This window comes from Caretta caretta, chromosome 8 (assembly GCF_965140235.1).
Source record: "Caretta caretta isolate rCarCar2 chromosome 8, rCarCar1.hap1, whole genome shotgun sequence".
Lineage (NCBI taxonomy): Eukaryota > Metazoa > Chordata > Testudines > Cheloniidae > Caretta > Caretta caretta.
In genome coordinates, this window is record NC_134213.1 from 40,401,789 (window position 1) to 40,428,525 (window position 26,737).

Genomic DNA, 26,737 nt, shown 5'->3' on the forward strand with positions numbered 1-26,737 from the left:
CTATAGTGGGTAGGAGCTCTGGATAAGGCACATTCCTGCATCTCACAGGATCACCTGGAAAGAGCAGCACAGCAGAGGGCCTGGTGCCAGAGCTATGCACCAACCAGCCCCTACTAGCAGACTCTGTGGAGAAGTTGGGAGCAGTGCCAGGGTCAGCACACACAGGGCTCCTGGGAGGGGCTAATTGATGGCTCCATTTTTTCTCTTGTTACTCAGTACACAGGTCTGGCACTCCCAACCTACTCCTAATAGAACAAGCCCAATTCCCAGCCTGGCCCAACCCCTTCATCATATGGGCTCAAGCACTCCCAGTCCACCCACCTTGGCAGAGGTGTCCCAGGCTATCACTGGCTCTGTCAAGTCATAAAGCAGATGGCAGAGAGACAGGGGGCTTGTGTGAGGTGTTGGCACAGGTGACTTCCTTCTCTGGATCAGAGGAGCTGAAGTACTCAGCAATAGAAATAGCAGGATGAGCAGCTAGGCAGGTCAGATTCACCACTTGGAATCCTGCAGGAGTATGGAGAATCCTGTTCATAGGGGTTGCTGCACAAGAGAGATGTCTGTGAAAAGGGTCAAGAAGGGACGCATGCAAGAGACAGTGGTTTATGCGTGTGACAAATAGGATATTACCTATAAGGGGGTGTATGAGTTGAAGCCTTGTGTGAGTGGCATGTGTGTGTTTCCATACGTATTTGCACAGACATTTATGCCAATGCAGGGGAGGGCTGAATGCACAGAGGCCAGAAAGCCATTCTGCTGGGCAATCCCATCTCCACATTTCAGAGGGAGAAGAGCAGGAGCTGCTGTGCTATGGTGTGTCATTCCTTTCCTGACACTTGCCCAGGTACCAGATGGGCTCACAGATTCACTTTAACAGATTCACAGATTGCAAGGCGAGAAGGGCCCACTGTAATCATCTAGTCTGTCCCCCTGTATAACACAGGCCAGAGACCTGCCCTCAAATAATTCCTAGACCAGATCTCTTAGAAAAACATCCAATCTTAATTACAGAATTGTCAGTGATGGAAAATTGACTGTGACCCATGGTAAATTATTCCAGTGGTTAATTACCCTCATTGTTAAAAATTTACACCTTATTTCCAGTCTGAATTTGTCTAGCTTCAACTTCCACCCACTGGATCGTGTAATACTTTCTCTGCTAGACTGAAGAGCCCATTATTAAATATATGCTCCCCATATAGGTATTTACAGACTATAATCACGTGCCCCCTTAACCTTCTCTTTGTTAAGCTAAATAGATTGAGCTCCTTCAGTCTATCACTATAAGGCAGGTTTTCTAATGTGTTAACCATTCTTGTGGCTCTGCTGTGAACCCACTCCAATTTATCAACACTGTTCTTGAACTGTGAGCACCAGAACTGGACACAGTATTCCAGGAGTAGTTGAAGCAATGCCAAACACAGAGGTATAATAACCTCTCTGCTCCTACTTGAGAGTCCCGTGTATCCAAGAATCACATTATCCCTTTTGTCACAGTGTCACACTGGGGCCTTATGACCCACAAACCTTTTTCAGAGTCACTGCTTCCCAGCATAGCCCCCCATCCTGTATCTATGGCCTACATTCTTTGTTCCTAGATGTATATAGTTATATTTAGCCATATTAAAATGCATATTGTTTGCTGAACATAAGAACAGCCATACTGGATGAGACCAATGGTTCATTTAGTCCAGTATCCTGTCTTCCAATAGTGGCCAATGCCAGGTACATCAGAGGGAATGAACAGAATAGGTGAGTGATCATCAAGTGATCCATCCCCTGTCGTCCACTCCCAGTTTCTTGCAATCAGAGGCTAGGGACACCCAGATCATGGGGTTGCATTCCTAACCATCTTGGCTAATAACCATTGTGCCCACCTTACCAAGCAATCCAAACTGCTCTGTAACAGTGATCTATCCTTTTCATTATTTACAACTCCCCCAATTTTTGTGCCGTCTTCCAACTTTATCAGGGATGATTTTATGTTTTCTTTCAGGTTATTAATAAAAATGTTAAATAGTGTAGGGCCAAGAACCTATCTCTGGAGGATCCGACTAGAGGAACACACCTGTTCGATGATTTCCTGTTTACAGTTACATTTTGAGACCTATCGGTTAGCCGTCTTTTAATCTATTTAATGTATGCCATCTTCAATGTACATCTTTGTAGTTTTTAAATCCAAGTATCATGCCATACCAAGTCAAATGGTAGAAGAAGTCTAAGCATGTTACATCAACTCTGTCACCTTTATCAATCAAATTTATAATCGCATCAAAAAAAGATATCAAGTTAGTATGACAGGATCTATTTTCTATAAACTGGTGTTAAATGGCATTAATAATACTACCCTCCTTTCATTCTTTATTAATCAAATCCCATATCAGCCACTCCATTATCTTGCCTGGGCTGGATGTCAGAATGACAGACCTATAATTACTTGGGCCATCCCATTTACCCTTTCTAAATGTTGGCACAACTTTATCTTTCTTCCAGTCTTCTGAAACTTCCCTGGTGTTCCAGTCTAACTGAAAAACAACATTAACAGTCCAGTTAACAGTCCTGACTGACTGCTCAGTCAGATCTTTGAAAACTCTTGGATGCAAGTTATCTGGACCTACTGATTTAAGAATGTCTAATATTAGTAGCAGCTATTTAACAAGGAAAGAGTGTTATCATCTTATGGAAAGCAGTCTCATCATATATTTTTTTCTTAAATACAGAACAGAAATATTAATTGGACACTTTTGCCTTTTCTGCATTATTACTGATAATTCTACTATTTCCATCCAGTAATGGACCAATACCACTGTCCGGTTTCTTTTTGTTCCTAATATACTTTTAAAATTCCCTCTTATTTTCCTTTGATAGCCATAGATTTATCCTTGTGTTCCTTTGGCTCCCATGTCAATTTTCTACAATTGCAAGCTTCTTATTTATATTCATTACTATTACTATTAACTTCTATTTGTTATATATTATTATTTTTATTTTTTATAGTTGCCTTCATTTCTCCTCTAAACGAGGTCATTTTTTAACCAATATGGCCTTCTTCCTCAATTGTGACTTTTTGGGTGGGTATCTAGTACCATGTTCTTAAACAATTCTCAATTATCATTCATATTTTTCTGGTTAAATTCTTCCTCCTAGCTCATGTGGCTCATAATTGTTTTCAGCTTTATTCATTGGCTATAGCACCAAGAATAAATATCATGGTCTGGACTTTATTCTTTTTCACATTATAATGCAGAAAATGCAAAAGTGTTCAATTAATATTTCTGTTCTGTGTCTGAGAAAAAACGTATGATGAGACTGCTTTCCATAAGATGTTAACACTTTTTCCTTTCCACTAGTATCTCGGTCTGCAAAGCATTCTGTGTGTTTTTTTGCTGAGGTCTTTGGTCAGTTCAAGGAGCTGCCTATTGCTAAGGCTGTTAGTCAATCTGGACAACTTCCAGACTGGATATTGCAAAGCCATTGGTTGATCCAGGAATATATCTGTTCTGGTATGGCAAGAGTCCTTAGTCAGTCTGGGGAGCTGCTTGTCAAGGTGTTGCAAGGACTGTTATTTGGACTATGGTTAATCTGCAGAGCTGTCTATGTTGGTGTCACAGGGCTCAGTTGGGACCAGCTGTCTATCTGGATAGTGTAGGTTTCAGGATGTAATTTTAAATAAATTATTAGTATAGTATAGGCACTGCAGGTAGCAAACCCTGTGTTAAGATAGCCTAACACTTTCTATTGTAGGACCCCATTTTCAGATGCTTATAACTTTGTCAAACTTTTAACTGTTAAGGCTTAAATATTCCCTGATCAGCATCTACCTTGGGCTGAATATTTTGGGAAAGTTTCAGCAAAACCAGTTCAGTCATTTCAGAGAATGAAGCTAGGGGAAATATGTTGTTTTGCCCATGATAAAAATGCATTCTGCCATTTAATTGAGAAACGCTAGCACTTCTATGCTTTCGAGTAGGAACTTCTTGCAATCCCCTGCCTCACTTGCTACACACCTTATAGCTTCTGCACCAAATGTGGTGGGACTCCTACAGACTACAGAGCATCGTCCATCTAGTGCACTGAATGAGGCAGGGGTTCTGTGAAAAAAATGGTATGGGATTATGTAATTAAAGACTGCATCATAATACATGCAAGGGAGATGAATTAGGCTTGCATGGACAACCCTAATTCTGACATTTCCTAACTTTTGAGTGCTTGACTTTGTAACCTTCATAATATTCTTTAACATAATTTTTAAAATGTAATTATTGTTGTGTTTATTATGATGGTGCATAAAGATCCTGATCAGGAATGGAAGCCCATTATTCTAGGCTCTGTATAAACACAAAGGAAGAAATGCCTCCAGTACCAAAACCTTAAAATCTAATGTGTCTGTTGTAGAGGCTTGAATATGGTCTTGAATAACTATCCATCTGGGTGTTGTTGGGACCAGTGTGGAGTCTGGGAGCTGTCTGGGGTTTGAAAAGGTTATTGTTTGTCAATAACAATAGTCTTGTGTCTGGGTGCTGTGAAGGCTTTGGCAGAGTCTGAGGAGTCAGCTGTTTGAGTGCTGTGAGGATTGGTGCTGCTCTCTGGAACTTGTCTATCTAGGTATGATAGGAGCCAATGTTTGGTCTGGGACAGCCCCCTGTCTTGGTGGTGGCGTGTTTAGATGGGGTTTGGGAAAATAGTTGCCTTGGTTTTGTAGGAGTTATTCTGGTATGTTCTAGGGCCATTGTTTGGTTTCTGGCGCCCACTGTCCGGATTTAGTAGAAGTGGTTAATTCCAGAGAGAGTTGTCCATATGTGTGATTTAGGTGGCATTGTTTAGTGCCGGGGGAGCCATCTGTCCAGGTGTTGTAGGGATGAGTGTTGGTCCTGGGGAGCTGTGTGTATGTTGCTGGGACTTGTGAGACATCTGTCTTTTTGTTGTGGTGGTAAGCAGTAGTTCTGAGGATCCTTCTGTGAAGGTGTCGTAGGGATGGTGTTAGGTTTTTGGAACTGTCCGTCTGGGTGTTGTAGGAGGTCAATGTTGGGTCCAGGGAGCCATTTCTGTGTATGGACAATGTTGGGTTTAGGGAGCCATCTGTATGAGTGTTTAGGAACAGGTATTGGGTCTTGTGTGCCAGCTGTCCGATTTTGTAAATATCATGTTGGGACCCAGGAGCCACCTTTGTTGGAGTCACAGGGTCAGTATTGGATCCCTGTAGCTGTCTACCTGGGTTTTGCTGTGATGATGCTGGGGCTCAGAAGCTGTCTGGGTGTTGGAGGGATGGTGTTGGTGCTCAGGAGAAACTGTCTGGGTGTTGGGGGTATACTGTTGGGGCTCGGAAACTGTCTATTGGAATGTTGGAGGGATGGGGTAGGATCCCAGAAGCTGTCAGTCTGAGTGCCATAGGGACTGATGTGGGGCCCAGGGAACTCTCTGTGTGTATGTGTTTTCATCCCTTACTCTGCAGATCCTCGATCTCTAGGATCTCTCTCCACAGTGATCTGCTCCAATTCATTGCTTCCTCTTGTGGAAGTAAGCACCATTCCAGCAGCCTGCCTCAAAGGATGGAAAGTGAAATTGATGCTATGCTGTGCGGGAGGCAAAGCTCTCTGGCCTGTGTCCATGTGCAGTGATAGGAAGGCAGAGATCTTAACAAAGCTGGTATGGGGAGCTCAGGGAGGCTGCATTGCTGGCCGCTCCTTCCCTAAGCCAGGAACCTCTGTGTGCCCTTTGGCAGTGTAAGGCAGATGCTGTGCCCAAGGCTGTCTGCTGGGTGAGGTTGTGGGTTGGGAGAACAGGCTGCTGTCTGGATGGTCTAATATCCAGATCTGGGTGGACGGGGTCGGGGGGGTACATGAGTGGGAACCCACAGCATGGCCAATCCTTCAAAAAAGTCAGTTCAAAGGGCAGTTTGGGTGAGAGCTATTAAGCTTCTGCCAAGCCAAGCGCCTGCTGAGCCTTGCTTTTGAGGAGGTCTGGCATGCTGAACTGGGAGGGCCAGGCTGCTCAGCACTCTCGCCCTGGGAATTCAAAGGAGGGTACTTAGGACTATTGGGATCTGTACGTGGCCCACTCACAACTGCCTCCAGAGAGAAGGGGTGTGGTGTTGTTGTCAGTACCCAGGAACAGTACCCAGAGGGATCCAATACAGAGCAGCCACATCCCATGTGAGATGCAATATGAGGGAAGGGTGCCCAGGGGGAATACTGCGGATGCATGCCGATGAAGTGGGCTGTACCCATGAAAGCTTATGCTCAAATAAATGTATTAGTCTCTAAGGTGCCACAAGTACTCCTGTTCTTTTTGTGGATACAGACTAACATGGCTGCTACTCTGAAACCTGTTAGGGGGAAGTAGCACTGTAGCAGAGAGGTGCCCAGGGGAGCAGAGCTGTAGGGAAGTGATGATACGAAGGTTCATAGCCATAGAGGTGCAATGCCCGGGGTAGCAGGGCGACAGGGAAGTGATGCTGCAAAGGTTCGTTGTCATTGGGATATGGTGCACAGGGAAGCAGGGCATTGGGGAAATGATGCTGCCAGGGTTCGTAGCCATAGGGATACAGTGCACAGGGGAGCAGGTCAGTAGGGAAGTGATGCCGCGAAGGTTCATTGACATAGGGGTGCAGTGCCCAGTGCAGCAGGGAGATAGGGAAGTGATGCCGCGAAGGTTCATTGCCATAGGGGTGCAGTGCCCAGTGCAGCAGGGCAGTTGGGAAGTGATGCCGCGAAGGTTTATTGCCATAGGGGTGCAGTGTTCAGGGAAGCAGGGCAGTAGGGAAGCGATACTGCTAAGGTTCATTGCGTATGGTTGCGGTGCACAGTGGAACAGAGCGGTAGGGACATGATATTGTGGTTCTTTGCCATAGAGGTGTGGTGTCCAGGGAAGCAGGGTAGTAGGGAAATGATGCCACGAAGATTCATTTCCATAGTGGTGCAGTGCCCAGGAAAGCAGAACTGCAGGGAAGTGATGCCGTGGTTCATTGCCATAGTGGTCCTGTGCCCAGTGGAGCAGCGTGGTAGGGAAGTGATACCATGAAAGTTCATTGCCTTAGCGGTGTTTTGCCCAGATGAGCCAGGCTGTAAGGAAGTAATGCCGCCAAGGTTCTTTGCCATAGAGGTGCCGTGCCCAGGGCAGTAGGGAAGAGATACCGCAATGGTTCATTGCTATAGGGGTGTGGTACGCAGTGGAACAGGGCTGTAAGGACATGATGCCATGGTCCATTGCCATAGGGGTCGGTGCCCAGGGCTGCAGGGCAGTAGGGAAGTGTTTTTGTGAATGTTCATTGCCATAGGGGTGCGCTGTCCAGGGGAACAGGATGGTGTGGAAGTGATACCATGAAGATTCATTGCCATACGTTTCCGGTGCAGATTGAAACAGGGTGGTAGGGACTTGATGCCGCGGTTTATTACCATAGGGCAGTAGTTCTCAAACTTTTGTAATGGTGACCCCTTTCACATAGCAAGTCTCTGAATGCGACCCCCCCCTTATAAATTAAAAACACATTTTTATATATTTAACACCATTATAAATGCTGGAGAAAAAGTGGGGTTTGGGGTGGAGGCTGACAGCTTGCGACCCCCCCCAATGTAATAACCTCGCGACCCCCCTGAGGGGTCCCAACCCCAATTTGAGAACCTCTGCCATAGGGGTATGGCACCCAATGATGCAGGGCAGTAGGAAAGTGATGCTGTTGTTCATTGCCATGGGGTAAGGTGCCCAGGGCAGTAGGGAATTGATTCTGCAAATGTTCATTGCCACAGGAGTGTGATGCTCAGGGGAGCAGGGCTGCATGGAAGTGATGCCGTGGTTCATTGCCATATGGGTGCCTTCCCAGTGGAGCAGAGCTGCAGGGAAATGATGCCATCGAATTTCATTGCCATTGGGGTACGGTGACCAGTGGAGCAGAGTGGTGGGGACACGATGCTGCAAAAGTTCATTGCCTTAGCGGTGTTTTGCCCAGGGGAGCCAGGCTGTAGGGAGGTGATGCTGCAAAGGTTCTTTGCCTTAGGGGTGAGGTGCCGAGGGCAGCAGCATGGTAGATCAGTAAGGATTTCTCCAAGAGTCGGTCCTCGGGCCGGTTTTGTTCAATATCTTCATTAATGATCTGGAGGATGGCGTGGATTGCACCCTCAGCAAGTTTGCAGATGACATTAAACTCGGAGGAGAGGTAGATACGCTGGAGGGTAGGGATAGGATACAGAGGGACCTAGACAAATTAGAGGATTGGGCCAAAAGAAATCTGATGAGGTTCAACAAGAACAAGTGCAGAGTCCTGCACTTAGGAAGGAAGAATCCCATGCACCGCTACAGACTAGGGACCGAATGGCTAGGCAGCAGTTCTGCAGAAAAGGACCTAAGGGTTACAGTGGACGAGAAGCTGGATATGAGTCAACAGTGTGCCCTTGTTGCCAAGAAGGCCAATGGCATTTTGGGCTGTATAAGTAGGGGCATTGCCAGCAGATTGAGGGACGTGATTGTTCCCCTCTATTCAACATTGGTGAGGCCTCATCTGGAGTAGTGTGTCCAGGTTTGGGCCCCACACTACAAGAAGGATATGAAAAAATTGGACAAAGTCCAGCAGAGGGCAACAAAAATGATATGGGGACTGGAACACATGACTTATGAGGAGAGGCTGAGGGAACTGAGATTGTTTAGTCTGCGGAAGAGAAGAATGAGGGGGGATTTGATAGCTGCTTTCAACTACCTGAAAGGGGGTTCCAAAGAGGATGGAGCTAGACTGTTCTCAGTGGTAGCAGATGACAGAATGAGGAGTAATGGTCTCAAGTTGCAGTGGGGGAGGTTTAGGTTGGATATTAGGAAAAACTTTTTCACTAGGAGGGTGGGGAAGCATTGGAATGCATTACCTAGGGAGGTGGTGGAATCTCCTTCCTTTGAAGTTTTTAAGGTCAGGCTTGACAAAGCCCTGACTGGGATGATTTAGTTGGGGATTGGTCCTGCTTTGAGCAGGGGGTTGGACTAGATGACTTCCTGAGGTCCTTTCCAACCCTGATATTCTATGATACAATGATTCTATGAAGGGAAGTGATACCCCCAAAGTTCATTTCCATAGTGGTGCGGTGCCCAGGGGAGCTGGGACATAGGGAATTGATGTCGTGGTTCATTGCCATAGCTATGCTGTGCCTACTGAAGCAGGGCAGTAGGGAAGTATTCCTGTGAAGGTTCATTTCCATAGGGGTGCGGTGCCCAGGAGAGCAGGGTGTTAGGTTAAGTGATACCGCAAAGGTTCATTTCCTAGGGGTGCAGTGCCCATGGCAGTACAGCAGTAGAGAAGTGTTCCCCCGAAGATTCATTGCCATAGGTGTGCGGTGCGCAGGGGAGCAGGGTGCTAAGGAAGTGACGCTGCAAAGTTTCTTTGTCCTCGGGGTGCAGGGGAGCAGGACAGTATAGAAGTGATACCGCAAAGTTTCATTGCCACAGTATGCAGGGGAGCAGTATGTTTAGCAGATTCTAAAGTGATGCCACCAAGGTTTATTGCCACAGGGGTTTGTTGCCAAAGGGATCAGGGCGCTAGGGAAGTGACGGTTCATTGCCATAGGTGCTGTAACCAGGGGTGCAGGACCTTATGGAAGTGGTACAGCAAAAATTTATTTCCATAGGGTTGCGGTTCCCAGGGGAGCAGGCCAGTGGGGAAGTGATACCGCAACGGTTCATTGCGCAGTGCCCAGTCTAGCAGAGTGGTAGGGAATTGATGCCATGAAAGTTCATTGCCATTGGGGTGTGTTTCCCAGGGGTGCAGTGCTGCAGGGAAGTGATACCGCAAATACTCATTGCCATAGGGGTGCAGTGCGCAGGGGAGCAGGGCAGTATAGAAGTTACACCACAAAGGTTTATTGCCATAGGGGTGTGTTGCCCAGGGGAGCAGGGCTGTAGGGAAGTGATACCTCGAAGGTTCATTGCTGTTGAGGTGCGGTTCCCAGGGAAGCAGGAACCTGAGTGTTCATCATTTTCGTAAGAGCCCTTTCTGAGGGAATCAACACCAAGGCACATTTTTGAAGTGTAGTGCAGTGTTTGGGTGGCTGTTCCGGGAATCACTGTACTGTTCTCTGCCCTAAGGGGAGGCATGTTAGAAATAGTCCCAGCTGTGCTTTCACACAGCAAGGGCTGGAGAAGATGCTGGAGTGAGACGCTGATGGAGCTTAATCTGTGCGCTTCAAAAAGAAGACTTACAGGCTATGATTTCACTGTGTAAGTGCTTTCATGGGATGAAAATATTTCTAGCAGAGAAAGAGTGCAAGAGCCAATGGCTGGAAACTGAAGCAAGACTTTCACATTAGAAATAAGGCATATCATCTTAGCTATGAAGGTGATTAACCCTGAGAACAAACTGCCAAGGGAACTGGTGTATTCTCTAGCTCTTGATGTCTTCATATCCAGCTGACTGCCTCTCTGGAAGATGCTTTAGTCAAACACAAGTTACTGCGCCCAGTACAGGAATGAATGGTTGAAGTTCTCTGGCTTGGGCTACACAGCAGGTCAGACTGGATGATCTGTTGGTCCCTCCTGCTCTTAAAATATGTGAATCCCACATCTCATTGTGTTCCCCCAATGCTGCCTCCACTGCTGTGCTTCCCTGCCCCTTCCCACCCTGCCATACCCCCCCATTTCCCTCTCTGCACACTCCCAGCCCACCACACTGCCATTCCTCTTTGCTCTCCCACACTCTTCTGTGCTCACCCACTCCACCGCGGTCCATTGTCCCTCCCACGCCACAGTTATCGTCCCTTGCTGCTGCACCATGTTCTCCCATACTCCCACCTCATTTCCCCCATCCCTCCTTACCCTACTCTTCAATCCCTTCCCTCCTTGCCATGCTCCCTGCCCCACTGCCCTACCCCGTCCCTTCTGCACATGCATAGCACCTTGCCATGCTCACCCGTGCACCCCTTCGCAACAGTCTCTTGACTCTCCCCAATGTACTCCCCTGCTGTGCTTCACCACCGCTACCCACCCCACTTCTTGTCCCTCTCCATAATGTTGCCATGCCAGCTCTCTCAGCCTGCCTCCCTCTGCCAGCTGCCTGCCTTTCACTACCTATCCCCAGGCACTTTCCTATTGTCCCACTCATCTCTCCCTGCACCCTCCGTCAGTGGCTCAGCTTCCTCTTCCCTCCATCCTACCCCCTGATTTTCTTGGCCCTACTTGCTTCCCTCCCCCTTATCGTTGCTTACTGCTCCCTTATGCCCCCCCACTGCAGTCCCCCTCAGCTTGCCTGACCCCCCAGCTTACACAATGCTGAAAGCACTACTTGTCCATTTCTCTGGGCATTTATAGGGATTTCTAAAAGGTTTTGCACAAACACATGTAGCCCTCACTGAGTCCCAAATTTTTACTCCCTTCCATGCACAGACACACTCAGATGCACAGCCCCTGGAAATAGCATGGCCCATACCAACACTGACTCCCCTCCCTCCTAAGTGCAGTTGAGCTCCTCGGGCCTGCATGGGCAAATCAGATGTTTTCATATGGGCATGTGCAAGCCTTTTGTCATTAGCACCTGTCATGGGTGAGCACCTGATTTTGCAGCTGAGCAAATGGACATCGCTGTGATGTGTCCATTTATTTGTGCCCGTCTGTGTGTGTGAGTGTTCACATCCAGGTGTGTGAGAGCACGTTTGCCCATGCATGTATGTATGCATGTCTGTGTGAGTATATATGAGTGTGAGCGTGTGACTGTGCATGTCCCTTTGTGTGAATGTGCATGTTTGTGTGATTGTGCACATCTGTGAGTGTGTGACTGGGCACGTCCATGAGTGTGAGTGGGCATGTCCATGTCTGATGTGGGAGTGCCTGTGTCTTTGTGCATGAAGGGCTTTGTGCTCTACTAGTCAGGTGTCCCCTGCCCTAATCTAACTCCAGTGCCAAGCTCTGGGGCAGGGAGTTGCTTGGTGATGGAGTTGGATATGGATAGGGCCCTACTAAATTCGTGGCCATGAAACATGAGTCACAGCCCGTGAAATCTGGTCTTGTGAGTGCTTTTACCCTATACTATACAGATTTCATGGGAGAAGCCAGCCTTTCTCAAGTTGGGGGTCCTGACCCAAAAGGGAGTTGCAGGGGGGTCATAAAGAATTTTACAGGGGACTTGGTATTGCCACCATTACCTCTGCGTTGCTTTCAGAGCTGGATGGCCAGAGAGTGGCGGCTGCTGACTGAGGGCCCAACTCTGCAGACAGCAGCGCAGAAGTAAGGGTGGCAATACCATACCGTGCCACCCTTACTTCTGTGCTGCTGCTGGCAGTGGCTCTGCCTTCAAGGCTGGGCTCTCTGCCAGCAGCCGCCGCTCTCCAGCTGCCCAGCTCTGATGACAACGCCACCGTCAGCAGGAGTGCAGAAGTAAGGGTGGTAGTACTGCAACCCCCCCCTACAATAATCTTGCAACCCCCCCCCCCCCCACACACACACAACTTTTTTTGTGTCAGGACCCCTATGATTACAACACCATGAAATTTTAGATGTAAATAGCTGAAATCATGAAATTTACAAATTTTAAAATCCTATGACTGAAATTGACTAAAATGGACCATAAATTTGGTAGGGCTCTGTATATGGAGGGTGGCAGAAAGAAAGCAGAGTTGTGGAGAGTGAAGAAAAACTGGTGGGAAAGGAGAGAGATCCAGAGGCTGGGAGCTGGCATGGTCAGTGGTGGGGAAGGGCTGGCAAAGACAGGGGACTAGTGAAGGATGGAGGTGGGTGGTACTGGCTGGGGTTCTGCAGAGGCTGAGCCGGGGCCAGTGGAGGTCTGGGGGAACTGGAGCAGGTTAGGAGGAGTAGGTTAGAGGAAGACCTCATTGGGCAGTGTTGGCCAGATAGTCTGGTGGAGCCTAGGGTGGGGCCAGTGACTCCCAAGTCACTGGTAAAGACAGCAGATATCAGAGGAAGCCTGGGGGAAAGAGGTGCAAGGCAGAGATGCAGGGGCGGGCTGATGCAGGCTGGAGGGGCTGGCAGGGTCCTGTGGGGAGTGTGTAGACTGGGGGCTGTATAATGATGTGACCCTGTCGTCCTTTTTCTGCTCCTCATTAGAGTCCCCTGAGCGGAACAGGCTGTGAATGGGGCTCTGAACCGAGGTATGTCCGCACGGCTTCCACCAGGGTGTTGCAGCTAATGTGCCCCAGGGGATGGGCCATGGGAGGACCCTCCCTGCCCATGGGAGGGACTCACAGGGGGTGACATAACCGATACAGGAGCTGGAGGAGGGAGAACCTGTGGGCATGATATAGCCGCTGCAGTAGCCAGTGGTGTGGGGGGCACTATGGGGACCTCACAGGTGATGCCGGAGCAGCGGGTGGGAAGCAATGGGGATGAGGCAGTCACTGCAGGAGCTGCCGGAAACCAGTGGGGGTGACACAGTTATTTCAGGAGCTGCAGGTGTGGAGTGTGGTGGCTGATGGGTTATTTTTGAAAAACAACAATTTCAAGAACATCAGTTGATCATTAACTCTGACTCCCAGTGCCAACCCCTTCTGTCTGACCTGCAGCTCCTAGCCCCATAGCTCTCACCTCTGACTCAAGCATCCAATCTGTGTGGCTTGACCTCTGATCCCCAGCACCTGATCCGTGGCGCCAATCCCCTGACTCACTGAGCTCAGATTTTGAGCCCTGGCTCTGCAGGGACCTGGCTTAGTGAACTTATGTATTTACTTGTAGGAAGTCTGCCTTGTGTGAAACCAGTGCCAAAGGAGACTCAAGAGTCACTGTGCCCAAGAGCTCAGAGCTGTGGGAAGGGGAGCAGGCAATGGAAGGGAACTATTGGAGAGGGGCATTGGGGCACAGTAGAACTGGGAAGGATTTTCAGTGGGTGTCAGGGTTCCCCCCACACACTCTGAACTCTGGGGTACAGATGTGGGGTCCCACATGAAAGACCCCCTAAGCTTATATTCTACCAGCTTAAGTTAAAACTTCTCCAAGGCACAAATTCCTTTCCTTGTCTTTGGATGGTATATTGCTGCCACCAACAAGTGATTTACACAAAAATTCAGGGAAGGGTCACTTGGAATCTCTATCCTCCCAATATATCCCCCCAAGCCCCTTTACTCCCTTTTCTGGGGAGGCTTGAGACTAAAATACCAACCAGTTGCCTTAGCAATGTGAGCTCAACCAGACCCTTTGTCTTTAGGACACAGAAATCAGTCAGGTTCTTAAAAGAAGAACTTTTATTATAAAGAAAAAAGTAAAAGAATAACACCTGCAAAATCAGGATGGAAGATAACTTTACAGGGTAATAAAAGATTTAAAACACAGAGGATTCCCCTCTGGGCTCAGCTTCACAGTTACAAAAACAGGAATGAAACTACCTCTGTAGCATAGGGAAATTCACAAGCCAAAACAAGAGATAACATAACGCATTTCCTTGCCCTACTCACGGTTTCTGTGGTTTTAGATGGATTATTCCAGGTATATGTTTTAGGAGATATTGTGTCTGCTTGGCTTCTCCCTCCGGAGAGGGAACAACACACAGAATAACAAAACAATCCTTCCCCCGCCCAGATTTGAAAGTATCTTCTTTCCTCTTTGGTCCTTCTGGTCAGGTGCCAAGTAGGTTATTTGAACTGCTTAACCCTTTACAGGAAAGGCAATCCAGTACAGCTGCCAATCATACACAAAGGTTACTACCCTTCCCCCTATATTCATGACAGTGGGAGTGACATGGGGACCCTCTGTGGGTAGCAGCAATGTCTGATGCTGTGTCACACTCCAGGCTCTGGGCTGGCGATGTGGCAGCTGGGTGGTCTTTCTCCCCCAAATTGTGGTATTGTATGCCTGTTTCTGTGGGGGAGTAGTGTGTGTGTGTGTGTGTGAGAGAGAGAGAGAGAGAGAGAGAGAGAGAGAAGAGAGAGAGAGAGAGATGGTGTTTCCAGGGTGGAGAAGCACTGTGCACATGTTTGTACAGTACAGTGTTTTCCTTGGGAACCAGAGTATTGGGGGAGGGTGATGCGGGGGGGATACTGTTATCTGTGCGATGAAGTATTTCTGTGGCGGGGGGGTATAAGGTGTCTGTGGAGGAGATGGGGAGAGCATTGTGTATATGTGTGGATATTGTGTCTGAGTATTTGATGTGTATATCCAGCATTGTGTCATGTATTTACGTGTTGGAAAAATTGTGTATGTGTGATGAGTTTGTGTGTGGTGGCAGTATTGTAGATATATTGTGTCTCTCTGGAACAGTATTGTGTGTCTGCAATGTAGCATATTGAGGGGAATCCCACATGTTTTGAGGTGTATTGTGTGTGGTGTTGAGTATGTGGAGTGTATTTGTGGTATACTGTGTGTGGGTGTATTCTCAATAGCACAGTGTATGTGAGAGATGTATAGTGTGGGGGTGTATTATGTGTGTTATAATGTGTGGAGGATGTAATGTGTGTGTGTGAGAAAGGAATGTTGTGTGCATAGGAATATAGTGTGTGTGGTATTGTGTGCAAAGGAGTAGTATATGTGGCATAGTGTGTGTGTGAGAGAGAGAGAGAGAGAGAGAGAGAGAGAGAGAGGGAGGTGTAATGTGTGTGGTATAATGTGTTCTGGGTGGGGGTGACACAGAGGCAGAAGGGAGAAGTGTACATGGCATTGTGTGCATGTGTTTATGTGTGTGAGAGAGAGGGGTGTTGTGTGCGTGGTATACTGTGTGGGGATGAGGGTGACAGATAGGCATAAGGGAGTAGTGTGTGTGGCATTGTGTGTGTGTGAGAGACAGAGGGGTGTTGCGTGTGTGGTATAGTGTGTGTGGGTGAGGATGACAAAGAGGCAGAAGGGACTAGTGCGTGGCATTGTGTATATGTGTGTGTGTGTGTGAGAGAGAGAGAGAGGGGTGTTGAATGTGTGCTATAGTGTGTGGGGGTGAGGGCGACATAGGCAGAAGGGTGTAGTGTGTGAGGCATTGTGTGTGTGTGTGTGTGTGAGGTGGGGGTGTTGAATGCATGATTTTGTGTTTATGGGTGATGATGACAGGGGGCAGAAGGGAGTAGTGTGTTTGGCATTGTGTTTATGTGTGTGTACGTGAGAGAGAGAGGGGTGTTCTATGTGTGGTATAGTGTGTGGTGGGGAGGGTGACAGAGGCAGAAGAGAATAGTGTGTGTGGCATTGTGTGTAGGTGTGTGCATGGGGGGGTGTTGTGTGTGTGGTATAGTGTGTGGGGGTGAGGGTGACAAGCAGAAGGGAGTAGTGTGTGTGCCATTGTGTGTATGTGTGCGTGTGAGAGAGAGAGGGGGGTGTTTTGTATGCGGTATAGTGTGTGGTTGTGAGGGTGACAGAGGCAGAAGAGAACAGTGTATCTGGCATTGTGTTGTATGTATGTGTGTGAGAGAGAGAGGGGTGTTGCATTCATGGTATAGTGTGTGTGGGTGAGGATGACAGATGCAGAAGAGTAGTGTGTGTGGTATTGTGTGTTTGTGTATATGTGAGAGAGAGGGTGTGTTGTGTGTGTGGCATAGTGTGTGGTGGTTTGGTGTATGTGGTATTGTGTGTATGTGTGTGAAAGAGGGGTGCTGCGGGTATGGTGTGTGTGAAAAAGGGGTGGTGTGGTATTGTCTGTGACAGAGGCAGAAGGGAGTAGTGTGTGTGGCATTGTGTGTGTGTGTGTTTGTGTGAGAGAGAGGGGGGTGTTGCATGCATGGTATACTGTGTGTGGCTGAGGGTGACAGAGAGGCAGAAGGGAGTAGTGTGTGTGACACTGTGTATGTGTGTGGGGGGGGGCTTGCATTTGTGGTATAATGTGTTGGCGGTGAGGGTGACAGAGAGGCAGAAGGGAGTAGTGTGTATGGCATTACGTGTGTGTGTGAGAGAGAGAGGGGGGTGTTGTGAGTGTGGTATAGTGTGGGGGGTGAGTGACAGAGAGGCAGACAGGAGTAGTGTGTAGCACTGTGTGTGTGTGAGAGAGGGTGGGGTGTTGTGTATGTGGTATAGTGTGTGTGGATGAGGGTGACAGAGAGGCAGAAGAGAGTATTGTGTGTGTGAGAGAGACAGGGTGTTGCATGCGTGGTATGGTGTGTGTAGGTGAGGGTGAAAGAGAGGCAGAAGGGAGTAGTGTGTATGGCATTGTGTGTATGTGTGTGTGTGAGAGTGAGGGTGTTGCGTGTGTGGTATATTATGTGTGTGGGTGTGACTGACAGAGAGGCAGAAAGTAGTAGTGTGTCACTGTGTGTGTGTGAGAGAGAGACAGAGAGAGAGAGACAGGGGTGTTGCGTGCGAGATATAGTGTGTGTGTGGCTGAGGGTGACAGAGAGGCAGAAAGGAGTAGTGTGTGTGGCACTGTGTGGATGTGTGTGTGTGAGAGAGAGAGGATGTTGCGTATGTGGTATTGTGGGTGAGGGTGACAGAGAGGCAGAAGGGAGTAGTGTGGGGGGCATTGTGTGTATCTGTGTGTGTGGGAGAGAGAGTTGGTGTTCTCTGTGTGGTATAGTGTGTGGCGGGGAGGGTGACAGAGGCAGAAGAGAATAGTGTTTGTGGCAGTGTGTGTGTGTGAGAGAGAGAGAGCCGGGTATCACGTGTGTGGTATAGTGTCTGTGGGTGAGAGTGACAGAGAGGTAGAAGGTAGTAGTGTGTGTAGTATTGTGTGATCCCTGCAGCACAAAAATAAAAGAGGCCGAAGCAGCCTCCCTTGGGTCCCAGCACCTGGCTGGATCTCTCAAGGTGGGTGCTCTGGAGGGGAGTGTTCTGTGTGTAGAGCAAGGAGGCCCTGGTATGTGTGTGTCCATTTGGGAGAGTGGTGAGCGGGGTGGGGGGATTTTTGTGACTGGTACTCCAATTACTTGGCTGTCCCAAGGGCAGAAGAGCAGTTGGTACTTGGTACAGCCTGCTTGTGCCTGGTGCAGAGGAATGACTGGTGCCCAACGATGCCTGGCTGTGCCTGAAATAGGGGAGTGACCTGTGCCCAGGGGTGGCTGGCTGTGTCTCAGTAGAGAAAGTGGATGGTTCCCAGAGATGCCTAGTTGTGCCCAATATGAGGGAGTGCCTGGTGCCCAGAGATCGTAGAATCATAGAATATCAGGGTTGGAAGAGACCTCAGAAGGTCATCTAGTCCAACCCCCTGCTCAAAGCAGGACCAACACCAGCTAAATCATCCCAGCCAAGGCTTTGTCAAGCCTGACCTTAAAAATATCTAAGGAAGGAGATTCCACCACCTCCCTAGGTAACACATTCCAGTGTTTCACCACCCTCCTAGTGAAAAAGTTTTTCCTAATATCCAACCTAAACCTCCCCCACTGCAACTTGAGACCATTACTCCTTGTTCTATCATCAGCTACTACTGAGAACAGTCTAGATCCATCCTCTTTGGAACCCCCTTTCCGGTAGTTGAAAGCAGCTATCAAATCCCCTCTCATTCTTCTCTTCCGCAGACTAAACAATCCCAGTTCCCTCAGCCTCCCCTCATAAGTCATGTGTTCCAGTCCCCTAATCATTTCTGTTGCCCTCCGCTGGACTCTTTCCAATTTTTCCACATCCTTCTTGTAGTGTGGGGCCCAAACCTGGACACACTACTCCAGATGAGGCCTCACTAATGTCAAATAGAGGGGAACGATCACATCCATCAATCTGCTGGCAATGCCCCTACATATATATCCCAAAATGCCATTGGCTTTCTTGGCAACAAGGGCACACTGTTGACTCATATCCAGCTTCTCATCCACTGTAACCCCTAGGTCCTTTTCTGCAGAACTGCTGCCTAGCCATTCGGTCCCTGGTCTGTAGCGGTGCATGGGATTCTTCCATCCTAAGTGCACTTGTTCTTGTTGAACCTCATCAGATTTCTTTTGGCGCAATCCTCCAATTTGTCTAGGTTACTCTAGAGTCTAGACCCTATCCCTATCCTCCAGCGTATCTACCTCTCCTCCCAGTTTAGTGTCATCTGCAAACTTGCTGAGGGTGCAATCCACGCCATCCTCCAGATCATTAATGAAGATATTGAACAAAACCGGCCCGAGGACCGACTTTTGGGGCACTCCACTTGATACCAGCTGCCAACTAGACATGGAGCCATTGAACACTGCCCACTGAACCCGACAATCTAGCCAACTTTCTATCCACCTTATAGTCCATTCATCCAGCCCATACTTCTTTAACTTGCTGGCAAGAATACTGTGGGAGACCGTGTCAAAAGCTTTGCTAGAGTCAAGGAACAACACATCCACCGCTTTCCCCTCATCCACAGAGCCAGTTATCTCGTCATAAAAAAAAATAAAAAATTTTCCAGTCGTCCGGGACTTCCCCCGATCGCCATGAGTTTTCAAAGATAATGGCCAATGGCTCTGCAATCACATCCACCAACTCCTTTAGCACTCTCAGATGCAGCGCATCCGGCCCCATGGACTTGTGCTCATCCAGCTTTTCTAAATAGTCCCGAACCACTTCTTTCTCCACAGAGGGCTGGTCACCTCCTCCCCATGCTGTGCTGCTCACTGCCATAGTCTGGGAGCTGACCTTGTATGTGAAGACAGAGGCAAAAAAGGCATTGAGTACATTAGCTTTTTCCACATCCTCTGTCACTAGGTTGCCTCACGCATTCAGTAAGGGGCCCACACTTTCCTTGACTTTCTTCTTGTTGCTAACATACCTGAAGAAACCCTTCTTGTTACTCTTAACATCTCTTGCTAGCTGCATCTCCAGGTGTGATTTGGCCTTCCTGATTTCACTCCTGCATGCCCGAGCAATATTTTTATACTCTTCCCTGGTCATTTGTCCAATCTTCCACTTCTTGTAAGCTTCTTTTTTGTGTTTAAGATCAGCAAGGATTTCACTGTTAAGCCAAGCTGGTCGCCTGCCATATTTACTATTCTTTCGACACATCGGGATGGTTTGTCCCTGTAACCTCAATAAAGATTCTTTAAAATACAGCCAGCACTCCTGGACTCCTTTTCCCCCTCATGTTATTCTCCCAGGGGATCCTGCCCATCAGTTCCCTGAGGGAGTCAAAGTCTGCTTTTCTGAAGTCCAGGGTCTGTATTCTGCTGCTCTCCTTTCTTCCCTGTGTCAGGATCCTGAACTCGACCATGTCATGGTCACTGCCTCCGAGGTTCCCATCCACTTTAGCTTCCTCTGCTTATTCTTCCTGGTTTGTGAGCAGCAGGTCAAGAAGAGCTCTGCCCTAGTTGGTTCCTCCAGCACTTGCACCAGGAAATTGTCCCCTACACTTTCCAAAAACTTCCTGGATTGTCTGTGCACCGCTGTATTGCTCTCCCAGCAGATATCAGGGTGATTGAAGTCTCCCATGAGAACCAGGGCCTGCAATCTAGTAACTTCTGTGAGTTGCCGGAAGAAAGCCTCGTACACCTCGTCCCCCTAGTCCGGTGGTCTATAGCAGACTCCCACCACGACATCACCCTTTTTGCTCAGGCTTCTAAACTTAATCCAGAGACACTCAGGTTTTTCTGCAGTTTCATACTTAAGCTCTGAGCAGTCATACTGCTCCCTTACATACATTGCAACTCCCCTACCTTTTCTGCCCTGCCTGTCCTTCCTGAACAGTTTATATCTATCCATGACAGTACTCCAGTCATGTGAGTTATCCCATCAAGTCTCTGTTATTCCAATCACATCATAATTCCTTGACTGTGCCAGGACTTCCAGTTCTCCCTGCTTGTTTCCCAGGCTTCTCGCATTTGTGTATAGGCACTTGAGATAACTCGCTGATCGTCCCTCTTTCTCAGTATGAGGCAGGACCCCTGCCCTCTCGCGCGCTCCTGCTCGTGCTTCCTCCCGGTATTCCACGTCCCCACTTACCTCAGGGCTTTGGTCTCCTTCCCCCGGTGAACCTAGTTTAAAGCCCTCCTCACTAGGTTAGCCAGCCTGCTTGCGAAGATGCTCTTCCCACTCTTCGTTAGATGGAGCCCGTCTCTGCCTAGCACTCCTCCTTCTTGGAACACCATACCATGGTCAAAGAATCCAAAGCCTTCTCTCCGACACCACCTGCGTAGCCATTCGTTGACTTCCACGATTCGACGGTCTCTACCCAGACCTTTTCCTTCCACGGAGAGGATGGACGAGAAGACCACTTGCGCCTCAAAATCCTTTATCCTTCTTCCCAGAGCCACATAGTCTGCAGTGATCCGCTCAAGGTAATTCTTGGCAGTATCATTGGTGCCCACGTGGAGAAGCAAGGAGGGGTAGCGATCCGAGGGCTTGATGAGTCTCGGCAGTCTCTCCATCACATCGTGAGTCCTAGCTCCTGGCAAGCAGCAGACTTCTTGGTTTTCCCGGTCGGGGCGGCAGATAGATGACTCAGTCCCCCTGAGGAGAGAGTCCCCGACCACCACCACCCGCCTCCTTCTCTTGGTAGTGGTAGTTGTGGAACCCCCATCCCTAGGACAGTGTATCTCATGCCTTCCAGTCGGCAGAGTCTCCTTCTGTTCCCTTCCCTCAGATGTATCATCTAGTCCACGCTCCGCATTAGTACCTGTGGAGAGAACATGAAAACATGTCTGACTTTGCCTCAGAGTGGGGCAGGGGGTGGCCCGAGGGATGTCTGTCTTTGTTGCGGGTGTGTTGGTACTCAGGTATACCAGGCTTTGCCTTGATATCCAGGTACGCCTGGATGTGCCCAGGGTGGGGAGTGGCTGGTGCCCAGTGATTCCTGGCTGGTGCCTGTGTCATGGGAGTGGCTGGTCCCCACGGATGCCTGACTGTGCCCGGGGAGGAATGGCTGGTACCCAACAATGCCTGGCTGTGCCTGGAGTTGGGTGGTAGCTGGTGACCTAGTTTTTCTCTCCTTTGGTGTGCTATTTTCATCTCCCTCCTGGCATTCTGCGATATCATCACTGTCGATTGGGGAATTCCCTGTAGCAGCATGGGGGCAGGTGAATGCCAGATGCGCTGGGTCAATGGCTGTGTCAGCCTGGGTGTAAGGGCCACACTTGCAACAGGGCCTGTGCTGAGCCTGAAAGGGCCCCGGCCCCAGGGCTGCTGCAGCAGTGAGTTTGAAGATGGGGGCTGGAATCACGAGTCCCGGGTTTTAGGCCCAGCTCTGCCATGCCTTTTTATGGCCTTGGGCCAGGCTGTGCCATAGGGTTCCTCTGCCTCCCAGGAACAGGGCAATTTGTGACCCGTGGCCCATGCCAGACTCCGGGTGCTCGTGCTAACTGTGATTGTTCAGCCTTCCCCAGGGCCTCATGGCAGTGAGCTTCCAGAAGTACTGGAGTCCTCTCTGGCCTGGGACGGGATGACAGAGATGGGACATTACCTTCTAGAGTCCCTTTTGCCCCTGCCACCAGTGGAGAGGCCACGACAGGAAGCCTGTCAGCGAAATGTCCCCCAAAGTGCCATGTGCTTAGCGCTGGGGGGGGGGGGGGGGGTCAGGCCTGAGCGGTGCCCTAGGATCCAGATCCAGCAGTGGCTCCCATGTTGTGGGGCTTGTGCACATAGGGTTAACGCCGCTCTTACTTCCCTTCTCCACAGATCTCCGGCCTCTGCCTGATGTTGCCATGACTGGGACCTGCACCCGGGAATGCACGGAGTTCGGCCACTCTGACACCTGCTGGATGCCTGGCCAGTCCTCCCCGAACCACAGGCCCAAGAATGCCCTGAAACTCTCCACTTTTGTGCCTTACCAAGAACGGGGGAGTCAAGAGCAAGTTGGGAATGGCAGCCCCAGACTCTCGGAAGAGCGCAGCACCAAAATGGCCAACCTCCGCCTGCTCCCCACATACAGTGCCTTCTCCAACTGTAGCCATGAGCCCTGCAAGGACTCCCCTATGGAGGAAATTCCTCTCACCCAGACCTCGGACTTCCAGCCAGCCACCACCCCCTCGTCTCAAACCGCTAAGAGGGAGATCTACCTGTGAGGCTGGGCCCAAGGGGTGGGGAGCAGACACTTGAGGCCAGTTTCCAGAGGAACATTTGAAACTTTAATGCTTTATCGCTCCTGCAGCCGGTTCTCCAGGTCGTTCCCAGTTTCCACCCCCCTTCGGGTGAGATGCCCCAACTGGCCTCTGAGGACACAGGGCAGGGCAAGGGACAGGAGGGCCTTTTTAACTCATTGTCTTCGGGCAGGGGGTGTGTGTGTGAAACCTAAGGAATTTCCAAGCACTTGAGGGTGCGTCTCTGAACTGCTGTGTCAGGGAGGGCTGGGCAGGCTCCGAGTGCAGAGGACACGGCTGGGGTGAAGGGCTTAGGTACCAAAGGTCCATGCAGAGCTGGTGGAGTTCCTGGGGCACAGGATAGAGGGTGTCTCCATGCACAGGGAGCAAGCTGCCTGTTGCTTTACTGTAGACTCCTGTAAATATGAATCTTAGGAATGACATTCAAATCCTGCCTGATTGAAACTTTTATTGTCCTTGAAACAAAAGACATTTCAACAAAACAAACCACAGGGAGCAAGTTCCAGCGTTGAATGGTTTGGTGCATGGAAGAGCACAGGGGAGCACAGCTTCCAGTCCACACTCCTGTTCCATATTGTAAATAGAGATGTGATTGGTTCCTCAAACAGCTGGGAATGGGAGGAGAGGGGCAGGGGCCTGTCAGTGCGGCTGGAGGCTTTCTGGTTTTACATCCTGGCCTGCTTGCCAAATGCTGTCACTGTGCCCATGGGCTGCAGGGTGTCCAGGGACTGCTCAGTACCAGAGATGAGGGCCTATGCTGAGGGGTCCCTTTCGGCTGTGTGCCAGTGGATGGCAAAGCTGAAAGAGCCAGGAGTAGGCCTGGGGAGCACCGGTTTGATAACTATATCTCTGGCTGTAGATGTCCTTGGCTCTAGCTCTGCTGGAGGGAAGGGAGGCACAGGTCATTGGGCCTCACCCCTCCCCTTGCACCTGCTGTAGTGCAGGGAACTCCCATGGGGCCATCTGTGCCATGAACTTGACCTTTGACCTGTCCGCCTGTAAGCCACCATTTGCCTTTGTGAGGAGGAGCTTTGTCTCAGGGTCACACCAGGGGCCACTGGCCCCTGCAAGCTGGAGTCCCGCTGCCCTTAGGCCACAGAGCCACTCTCAAGGGCTCCAGCATCCTCTTCCAGTGTCAAAGGTCATCCAGTCTCCCTGGGGTGGCACCCTAATGCCGTGCCAGGTGCCAGCAGCATCTGAGCTCCCCTTCACAGGGTACCAAATCCAGGGAGACACTGTGCAGGGTAGAGAGGAAGGATGGCTGCCGTCAGCTTGAACAGGTGCTCATAGGAATGGCCCGTGGCTTGGCCAGCCCGAGCAGGGCGTGGCTCAAAGGGGTGGCCCTGGTGGGACACAGGAGCTTCTGCTGGCTCTGCTTGAACTCTCTTGCTCTCTTGGAGGCCTTGGAGCTGTTTTGGTGACTTGGTTTCTGTCCCATTCTCAATTGTTCCAGCTCTGGCCTGACCCCCTGCTCCAGACACTTGGGCTGTCCCGCCTGGAGCAAGGTGAGGGTGAGTCATGCCTCATTCTCTCTAGGATACCTCCTTTCCTCTCCTCATCCAGTAGGGGTGCTAGAAGGGGGGTGAGATGCCCCATTGTTCTTCCCTTCCTATCTCCTCAGCACTCTTCATCACTCAGCTCTTCCTTGGGCAGTGAGGCCAATGGCAGCTTCAGGATAACATCCCCTTTCCTATCTTTGGTCCATGCTTGGCCTTTGAACATAGGGGGAGGGGGTGGGAACATTTTGTGTCTCCTGGCAGGGCAGCCTTTCCTCTCTCGTGCCTGTGGGTGGCTAGGCAGGACTTGTTCAACACTGGGTGCTTCCTGCAGGGAGAGGGATTTGCAGCCCCATCCCATCAGGCCCAGAGGCCTGCAATTCCTGCAGTGAGTCTCGGGAGGTTCGGGGCAATGGAACTTGCCCTCCCTTGCCTCCTGGTGTTCAGTCCCTTGCTGAGTAGCTCCCGACCCTTTGCTCTGGCAGTGGTGATGGGATATGGCCAACTTCATGGCGTAGCTTCCTCAGGGCTGTGTGGCCTGATAGACACAAGCTGAACCAGGTCTGCCCAAGGAGCTCAAGGCCGAAAAGGCATAGAACTGACAAGGCCTGTGGAAGGGCCGCAGAGACTGAGGCTCCTAGCTGCCCTGCCCTGCCCGCTCCCCCAGCTCCCTGTTCTTGTGTCACCCTCTCCCAGGTGATGTGATGGGGGACTGTGCCACCACAGTTCATACATCTAGAGGTGTCGCTTAAGGGAGTCAGGACCCCCCCTTCCCACCTCTCCTGTCACAGCTCCCCTGCTTGGAGGGCACTGGTCCAGTGGGTCTCTGTGGTGGACATCACCTCCAGGTGGGTGTCCGTCCAGGCATACCTGTTCTGCTCTGCTGGCAGTGCTGTGGGGCCCGTGTTCCCCCTGGCCTGGCTGCCTGAGCACGTCACTTTCCTGAATATGTTTTTATTGTAGTTCTAGTTTCAGGGCCTAACTGGGCAGAACGTGCAATTTGGCCATCTAGGCCAGGATCCTTGATTCCTCTGCCAGCTCAGATGCTCGCTCCCACACCCAGGCTCGGGTCTGGGGCAGCATCCCTCTGGGGCAGGCTCCCCAGGAGAGCTATATGACCGACACAGGTGAGGGGCACTGCTTCCAAGAGGGAAAGAGTGGGCCCTGGCTCTCCCCATGGCCTGGTCTGCAGGATGGCTCCCCTACTCGCTGCTTGGGTCACTCAGGGAACCCTGAGGCTCACAGCCCTTTGGTTTGGTTCAGGAGCTGCCTAAGGCAGCACAGCAGCTCACTCAGCCTGCATACACGGCCATTTGTGCTTCTCAGACCCTTTGGTTTGGGACTGAGGGGGGAATCTGCCTCAGCAGGGAGGGCAGAGGTGGTGCTGGGATCAGCCCACATGTGAGGGATGAGGTGGTGCTGGGATTGGCCCAGGGTGAGTGTGTAGGTGGTGCTGGGGATTGGCCCAGGGGTAGGGGTGGAGGTGGTGCTGGGATCACCCAAGGGTGGGAGCGGTTCTGGGATCAGTCCCAGGGTGAGGGTGGAGGTGGTGCTAGGGATCAGCCAAGGGGGGAGGGGTTCTGGGATCAGCCCCAGGATGAGGGTGGAGACGGTGCTGGGATTGGCCATGGGGGGAGGGGTTCTGGGGTCAGCCCCAGCATGAGGGTGGAGGTGGTGCGGGGGATTTGCCATGGGGAGAGGGTGCTGGTGCTGGCAGGGAGAAGCTCATTTGCACAAAGATAAGCCAGAAGGATAAAGCCTCTGCACATGGGGGAGGGAAGGCTCCCCACAGGCTCCGGTCTAGACAAGCACAGTGAAGGGGGGTGGGGGGTTACAGATGCCCCTCAGGGAGGGAGGGGGGTTCACTGTATTTAACACTGCACTAGGACAAGCCAGGGGGTAAAACCAAAGGTGGGAGCCAGGGAGCAGTCGGGCTGTGTGGGAAGGATCCAAGCGACCCCATTGTAGCTCTTCAGTGTTGGTTCTATTTATACGAGATTTCATTTCCTTGCTTGTGATGCCTTGTTTTTTGTACAGTTTTATGTACATGCAGGTGTAGCTTTTCTAAAGGAGAAATCCTATGTCAGAGGAAAGTACCCAGCTATTTTTCAGATGGTGACCTATGTCTAAGGCAGCGCCTATTGCTAAGGTTGTATTGCTCTCAACGTGTGATGCATTTCCCTGTGCGGGGAAGGCTTTGGGCCTTGGGTTTGGTTTTTCCCAGGCACTGTGAGCACAATTGATTCCCTTGTAATTCTTTCTGTTCGGAGCAGTGAGCATGACACCTTGTGAGCCCCTTTCTGTTCTCTCCCCTTCTGTTTGTTTGCTGAGCTGTCAGATGACAAACTCCATTGTAATTAGCCCTTCCCAAAGCTTTACAATAAAAGTGTGAAAACCCGGGTGCTGTGCCTGCTGGATTCTTCCCCATGGGTTGTG

The 26,737-nt window shown here is 50.2% G+C and overlaps 1 protein-coding gene across 4 annotated transcripts in view; it reads left to right on the forward strand.

Annotated features, from left to right (window-relative positions):
• PCDH1 (protocadherin 1) overlaps nt 1–26,698 on the forward strand; it is a 128,987-nt gene extending 102,289 nt beyond the window's left edge. For 3 of the 4 annotated variants that reach the window (XM_075131422.1, XM_075131421.1, XM_075131420.1), the window contains exon 5: nt 22,384–26,698. In XM_075131422.1, coding sequence (XP_074987523.1) covers nt 22,384–22,769 — 386 coding nt within the window. In that variant the 3' untranslated portion in view covers nt 22,770–26,698. Of the gene's footprint in view, nt 1–13,026; nt 13,071–22,383 lie in introns of all 4 variants that reach the window. The other variant, XM_048862359.2, reaches the window with a different exon arrangement.
• The last annotated feature ends 39 nt before the right edge of the window (nt 26,699–26,737 follow it).